At 36.7% G+C, this 8,544-nt stretch overlaps 1 protein-coding gene across 1 annotated transcript in view; it reads left to right on the forward strand.

Moving 5' to 3' along the window:
- Nucleotides 1–1,944, forward strand: part of LOC119409687 (C-X-C chemokine receptor type 3-like) — a 4,342-nt gene extending 2,398 nt beyond the window's left edge. Inside the window, exons 4-5 of the mRNA XM_037676588.1 lie at nt 575–622; nt 1,909–1,944. Coding sequence (XP_037532516.1) covers nt 575–622; nt 1,909–1,944 — 84 coding nt within the window. The remainder of the gene's footprint in view (nt 1–574; nt 623–1,908) is intronic.
- The last annotated feature ends 6,600 nt before the right edge of the window (nt 1,945–8,544 follow it).

The raw sequence follows: 8,544 nt of genomic DNA on the forward strand, positions 1-8,544 counted from the left end.
TATATATATATATATATATATATATATATGAATTTACATAATTTTATAAAAAATGTAATATATAAAATGTGTTTTTGTTATGTAAAATCTACATTGACTTTATGTTTAAATATACTAATGGATGAAACAAGTAATTATCATGGGAGTTTTTTTTAGAGAATTCTTCCCACTTTTAGGAAATTTGGTAAATTCACACCAAACATTAAAGTTTAAATTAAACTACAAGGAGCTCAATGCCCCATACACTTGTTCACATTGATGTAAAAAAAAAAAAAAAAAAAAAATAAAATCTCTGGATTTGTAAAGAAAGCACATTTATTCAAGCTTTTTTGGTAAAAGTAATACACATCACATACCAGCTAATATAATACAAATAAGACCTGATACATGTACTAACCAAAGTATAAACTCATTTATTGCAAAAATGGTAGCCAGGAACAACATTTTATTTTATGTTTTATTAGAAATGACGTAAAATAATCTCAGCTGAGCTGTTGTTGCCATTGCCTCCATGATTGTAACACCACTCTGCAATCTTTAAATATCTGATGCTTAATTAAACAAAAGCCCAAAATACATATATTTTTTATGCCGGCTTCCAGTTCTATATGAAGAACAGGGAGTAAGCTACAAGATAACATTCACAGTTTTGTCACACAAGGCCACTGCTACAAAACACACTTCAGTTTCTTTCAGTTTGCTCAGGGTGATAGTCTTATCTCCTATTTATTCAGTTTTAGACGGCTACAAACGAGACGAGTCGATAACAACAGATGTTCCGAGTAAACAAGTCAGAGTTCCCACATTTCATGGTTAAATGAACTTTAGTAGTTTCCAGTCAGTGTGTTAGTGGATCAGTTATACATCCTGGTCTGTAAAATAAAAAATAAATTTTTTTCCTTAAGTTTAATTTTACAGAAATTCATAAAATGTTTGTGCTGCTGTTCGACGTAATGTTTTTATGCTATTAGTGCTTAGTGTATTTTTAGTTGATGTTTTTCTTAGTTCATATCTTAGATGTTATCATTGGTTTTCTTTTACATTTTATTGTTGGATGTAACTGGGACCCTTTGTAGATAATTTCGTTCACACCACATGTGGTACATGTGGTGTGAACGACATTAAAGAATCTCTGACTCTCTGAAAATATTACAAACATGAAGTGAGGAAAGATAGTAAATCACACAAGTTGTATTTAATGTAATGGTATTTGCAGCAATGAGTAAAAATGTCACAATGTCTTTCATAAAAGAAGAAATGTCTTGTGTGTGTATGTTGGGGTTAGAAAATACAAAATCAAGGTCAAGGTCAAGGTTCTTTATTGTCATTCGCATCGCATGTGGTACATGAGGTGGAACGAAATTATGCACACAGGGTCCCAGTTACATTCAATAAAAGTATAAATTGTAAACGAAAAACAGTAATAAGATCTAAGATATGAACTAAGAAATATGAAAAATAAGAAATAATAAAAATCTTAATAATAAAAAATAATAAAAATCTTATTATCAAGGAAATACTCAGAATTCTGTGACAAAGTAAAATTAACAGCAGGGTTGTTACTCACAAACTGACAAATCAACACCATTTAATTAAGAATATTTAAATTTGTATTTTTTTCATAACCATTTTCATAATTAGGAATAAATTAGAAGGAACAATACAATGATGATATCTTAAAATATGAAAAAGCAAACAGCTAGATGAACCATAAAGGAGATAAAGACCAACACTGACAGTCCACTGAGCCGCACCGCTTCTGATTCTGGAACTGGAACAGCTGATCAGACATAAAAATGACAAAAACAGGAACAAATTAGATTAATAATTCAAATTTAACGTAGAACATTGCCAAAGAGTGGAGCAAGTACTGACCTCTAACTTCGACCATCTTTGTGCCCTGTGCAGAGAGTCCAGCAGTTCTATTTGCTGCGAGGCATGTGAAGTTCTGGAAAGTCCCGGGGATGGAAGGGGTCCACTTGACAACATTTGCATTGATTGAAAGGTAGGGTCCGACGGGGAACCCCCCTCTGAACAGCCAGCTGACAGTACACTCGACGTTTAAGGTGCAGCTGGTCAGGCAGGTGAACTGACTCAGACTGCCAGGATAGACGACGTCTGGTCCACTGATGCTGACGTTCCATGGATCACCTACACAAAAAGTTGACAACATCAATGAATGGTAGGTTTACTCCAAGTGCATGTCCTCTCTTATTTAGATACTTGCAGCTAAGAAGTAGCTAAGTAGATGGGTACTTCATCTACTCACTAAAGGCTCATGCTCGGGCTGCTGCTTAATGTACCATATTATTTTACATTATAAGTGTTTTGCATATATCTTAGATCCTTTGGTGTACAGTTAAGCTTTTGTTTAGTGTATATCTTAGATCCTTGTATACTGTTTCTTTTTATACTTTATATTTTTGCTATTTTTGGGTGTAGCTGGGACCTTGAGTACACAATTTTGTTCCACCTCATGTATCACATGTGATGCGGATGACAATAAAGATACTTGAACTTGAGCTTGAACTAAGAAGAAATCCCAAGCTGTGAACTCGTATTAGTATTAGTAATGGTAATTAGTAATGGTATCGTATTAGTAATGTCGTCAGGTTTCACAGTGGTGCAGCATCAGAGGGTAAACGGGAGTCAAAGTGAAGAGTGTTGTTTCGTAGAAGCTGCATATTTTCACTCAGAGCCACTTTCTGTCCATCTTTGTACCAAACCAGGTCCGATGGGCCTGGATGCCAAGTCATGACAGACCAGACAGGACTATTCAACTAAATTGCTCAGGAGGGCCACAGTTACTGAAAGACAAGAGCTCAGGAGCCAAACATCCAGCAGTTATTGTCATTAAGTAAGTTTGTTTTACAGTTTAAAATTTAGTTTTGTTTACAAATGAACCAATTTGTGGGCCAAATTGAGCTCACCTGTGGGCCTAATTTGGCCCCCGGGTCAGCAGTTGAATAGCCCTGGTCTAGGCTGTGACTGGTTTAGAGACGGGACAGTGTTGGGTGGACTGATCTTAACAGACATTTGATAAGCAACATTAGATCCAAAAGAAAAAGTTTTAGTTTAAAACACAGTTGAGTTAGTTTCATTATCACATGCATCTCTGCAGAAATGGAAGATAAACTCAGAATAATGTGCAAAGTAAGAGTAAAGACCTACAATGTTCTGGTAATACAGATGTATCAATGTTAGTTTGTTAAACTGGCAGTTTTATTTTTATTTTAATTTTTTTGAAGGGGCCAATGCTTCTCAACCAGAAGATCAACGCAGGGTTATTAAAAGTTTATCAGGATGGTTCGGGGATCATTTGTTTGTGTTCTGATTATTATCTGATGGTTTTTTTTTTTGTAAGTATTTTTGATTTAGAGTAGTTTTGATCGTGTTTTTCATCAAAGTGTATATGTCTTCAGTCATTTCTGCACCCAGCTCCACCATCATCTACTTCTCTCTCGTTATCAGCACTCCTGTTGTTGATGTCAGATCAGCTGATCCCTTCTTCAGAGGTTCCTATATCGAGCAAACTCACAAATGAGATGTGACAATTGTTTTACTCAGGATATCCTGTCTATTGCAACTTGACAACAATCCCTTCAACCTCAGAATTACAAACCCTGGAACCCCCTTTAATAAGCACACCTGTTGTCACTCATTAATTCTCTAGTCGGAACTTTGATGCTCCAGAGTTTTGCTAAATTATTTTGAGCATTTCCTGTTTATTTTGGTGAGTTTGTTTAGTTGTGCAACACTACACTTTATTCCTGTTTTTTAGTTATGAAAACCAGTTTTGTTTCCCCTCAACTGCCTCCTGCAGTTGCATTTATGACCATCTAAAACCAACTACAATCATTGTGAGATTTATAAAATTTTAAATATAAGATAGATTTTGACTATACTCTGCCAGATGAAAAATATAACAGTGCGAGTCCCTGACAGATGTTAAAAATTAAACCATCTGAAGGTTTAGAAAATAAATCTCAGATAAATTAGATCTCCATTAGACAGTGTATTGCTGGCTTCATTAGATAGAAAACAAATCAAACACATGATAAACTAAAGATGCAAAGCTGCCTGAAAAATCCACAAAAAGAACACAAGTTTACTGAGTGAGCAAATGTTTGAAGGCATTAATCACCACATGAGACTTACTCCTAACTTCTACAAAAGTGGTTCTACTGCTGTATGTTCCTGTTTGGGGACTGAGGACAGTAGTTCCACATTATCATTCAGCCCATCTCACTTTGCTCTCAGACTGCAGGCTTACTCACGGTTCCTAGAGTTTCCAAAAGCAGAATGGGAGGAAGCTCTTTCAGTTATCAGGCTCCTCACTTGTGGAACCAACTTCCGATTTATGTCTGTGAGGTTGACACATTGTCCAGTTTTAAGACTGGGCTTAAAACTTTCCTTTTTAAAAAATCCTATAGTTAGGGTTGACTTGTTATGCTGCCATAGGCTTAGACTACTAGAGGACAAATAGAACTAATTTCCTTAAATGAATAGTTAAAATTGAATAGTTTTCATTTGATATTATTTCTATCTTAACATGTGATTCTTGACCTGCCATTGTGTATCTATTCCTCCTTCCTGTTCATCTCAAAGCCAGTCAGTCGAAGCAGATGGCCGCTTGTCCTGAGCCTGGTTCTGCTAAAGGGTTCTTCCTCATGAGGGAGTTTTAACTTCCCACTGTCGCCGTCATGCTTGTTTAAGATGAGAGCCTGCAATGAAGTTCTACTCAAAACAGTCTGCTCCTCAGATAAATAGTGTTAACTTATTCTAACTCATTATAATGTTAACTTAATGTTTCTGTTCAGTGCCCTGAGACGACTTCTGTTGTGACTTGTCGCTATATAAATAAACTAAAATGAATTGAATCTGGTGTCCAGGTTAATGTGTCCCCATTGATGACCCTGTCTGTGAAGTTGCAGGTGTATGTGCAGTTTGTAAAACAAGAAGAAGAGCAAGTGAATATGGTGGTAAAGTCAGCTATCACTGTACCATTCCAGGAGATTTTCAGATCAGTACACCAGCCTGGTGCACCTGAGAAAAAGAAAGACATTAATGATTTAGATATGAAGTAAAGCCAAATCTTTAATAGTCTACCCTAATTTAAGATAAGTTTGAATTTATGTATTCATCAATCTAATTTCAGTCTGAAAACCAAAAAAACAAGGTTACAAGCAGAGTCTTCTCGTGTGCTTTAGTTACATTAAAAATCAGAAATCAAACAAAAAAATAATTAAAACATTACCTTTTTCAGCTGTTTTTCTATGAAGCTGTTTCATCAATCAGCTCAGTTGAATTCAGATTAACTTTATAATCCGGTAAATGAAATGTTCTCACCCATTGACGTCACCAGCATGAAACAGCAAAGACTCTTCCAGGAGGGGCTCATAGCGGTCCACATTGCTTTCTGAAAATGTGAGCTGTCTGCTAAACTTTCTGCTTTTATCTGTTACATTTCATAACTTTGTCACACCCACAGAAGTTACTTTATGATGAAATCATCAGGGTTTACTGAAATGGAAGTGTCACAACGAACTGATGGAAACAAGGCGTTCACTTTACATTGTTTTAGTTTAGTAGTTCAGCAGTGAAAGTGTGGAAGTTTTATTGTACAGGTCCTTCTAAAAAAATTAGCATATTGTGATAAAGGTCATTATTTTCCATAATGTAATGATAAAAATGGAACTTTCATATATTTCAGATTCATTGCACACCAACTGAAATATTTCAGGTCTTTAATTGTTTTAATACTGATGATTATGGCATACAGCTCATGAAAACCCCAAATGCCTGTCTCAAAACATTAGCATATCATGAAAAGGTTCTCTAAACAAGCTATTAACCTAACCATCTGAATCAACGACGTAACTCTAAACACCTGCAAAATATTCCTGAGGCTTTTAAAAACTCCCAGCCTTGTTCATTACTCAAAACCGCAATCATGGGTAAGACTGCCGACCTGACTGCTGTCCAGAAGGCCATCATTGACACCCTCAAGCAAGAGGGTAAGACACAGAAAGAAATTGCTGAACGAATAGGCTGTTCCCAGAGTGCTGTATCAAGGCACCTCAGTGGGAAGTCTGTGGGAAGGGAAAAGTGTGGCAGAAAACGCTGCACAACGAGAAGAGGTGATCGGAGCCTGAGGAGGATTGTGGAGAAGGGCCAATTCCAGACCTTGGGGGACCTGCGGATGCAGTGGACTGAGTCTGGAGTAGAAACATCCAGAGCCACCGTGCACAGGCGTGTGCAGGAAATGGGCTACAGGTGCCGCATTCCCCAGGTCAAGCCACTTTTGAACAAGAGACTGCGTCAGAAGCATCTCGCCTGGGACTGCTGCTGACTGGTCCAAAGTTATGTTCTCTGATTACAGTAAATTTTGCATTTCCTTTGGAAATCAAGGTCCCAGAGTCTGGAGGAAGAGAGGAGACACAGAGTTCACATTGCTTGAGGTCCAGTGTCAAGTTTCCACAGTCACTGGGGTTTCATGTCAGCTGCTGGTGTTGGTCCACTGTGTTTAATCAAGGACAGGGTCAATGCAGCTAGCTATCAGGAGATTTTGGAGCACTTCATGCTTCCATCTGTTGAAAAGCTTTATGGAGATGAAGATTTCATTTTTCAGCACGACCTGGCACCTGCTCACAGTGCCAAAACCACTGGTAAATGGTTTACTGACCATGGTATTACTGTGCTCAATTGGCCTGCCAACTCTCCTGACCTGAACCCCATAGAGAACTTGTGGGATATTGTGAAGAGAAAGTTGAGAGACGCAAGACCCAACACTCTGGATGAGCTTAAGGCCGCTATCGAAGCATCCTGGGCCTCCTTAACACCTCAGCAGTGCCACAGGCTGATTGCCTCCATGCCATGCCTCATTCAAGCAGTCATTCATGCAAAAGGATTCCCGACCAAGTATTGAGTGCATAACTGAACATGATTATTTGAAGGTTGGCGTTTTTTGTATTAAAAACACTGTCTTTCATTGGTGGGATGAAATATGCTAATTTTTTGGGACAGGCATTTTGGGTTTTCATGAGCTGTATGCCATAATCATCAGTATTAAAACAATTAAAGACCTGAAATATTTCAGTTGGTCTATAATGAATCTGAAATATATGAAAGTTTCATTTTTATCATTACATTATGGAAAATAATGACCTTTATCACAATATGCTAATTTTTTGAGAAGGACCTGTATATGAATGAGTCAAGACAGCTGATGAAGTAGCACAATTACTTTGGACATATCTGGACAGATAATTTGTCAGGTAGCTGTTTTAACTACAAAGTACTTAAATGCATTGTTTCACAGCAAAGACAACCAGAAAATTTGGAAAGCTCTTCACAGAAAAAAAAAAAAAGGGAAATAGATGAGGGACAGGCAACACCCCAAAACAAAATGTGCTGTGTGATGCAGTCCAGTGGAGCAAAAGATATTCAGAACCACCTCTCCACAGAGGCACGAGACAACGCAAGAGAACCAGCTCTTCATCCAGCTGTCGAACTACATCTCAACAAAAGTTACTCTTTCTGATCAATGTGTTCATATTTTAGACAGAAAAGATAAATGGTTTAAGAGAAATGCGAGAATACAACTTTAAATATCCAATTAAGTTAAGTATCCAGTTATTTAAATAATAGGAGACAGTTTGTACAGGTAAACCATGTAAGATCAGAATTTTGTGTGAATGGATGTGAAGTTCCTCAGGGCTTTGTGTTAGGACCAAAGTTGTTTATTTTGTATGTGAATGATCTGGTTGATGTGTCAGGGCTTTTGAAGTGTGTTTTATTTGCAGATGACACCACATTTTTTGTTTTGTTTGGGTGAAGATATTGAACAGATGAGATAATACAGACAGAATTTGTAAATATACGAACTTGGTTCCAACTTAATAAGTTTCCATTAAATTTGGGGAAAAAACAAACAAACTACATGATATTTAGTAATAGAAAGAACATAATCGAAGTCCCATTTAAAATTGAGAATACTGACATTCATAGAGTTAATGGAAAAAAATTTTTTGTTGTCGTTATTGATGAGAAACTGACATAGAAATCTTATGTAAATTAATTAAGAATAAAATAGCAAAATCGATTGCATTACAGTATAAAGTAAAATAATTTTTGAATGACAAAGCTTTGTATATATTGTATAATGTAATGATTGTTCCATATTGAATCTATTGTATTGAAGTTTGGGGAAAAGCATGCAAAACAATTACAAACACTAATTTATTTTACAAAAAAAAGCTAGAATTATTAGTAGGAAGTGCTATGGTTACCTAACAAATATATTATTTCACCAGTTGAAATTATTAAAATGTTATGATTTGGTTGAATATAGATTTTACAAGTCATGTATAAAGCTCATAAAACATCCATCCATCCATCCATTATATTTGCCCGCTTATTCCATTTTGGGTCACGGGGGTCGCTGGTGCCCATGTCCAGCAATCACTGTGCGAGGGGCGGGGTACACCCTGGACGGGTCGCAAGTCCATCACAGGGCCACATAGAGACAAACGAGACAAACAA

The sequence above is a fragment of the Nematolebias whitei genome, chromosome 5 (genome assembly GCF_014905685.2).
Source record: "Nematolebias whitei isolate Nwh7 chromosome 5, NemWhi1, whole genome shotgun sequence".
Lineage (NCBI taxonomy): Eukaryota > Metazoa > Chordata > Actinopteri > Cyprinodontiformes > Rivulidae > Nematolebias > Nematolebias whitei.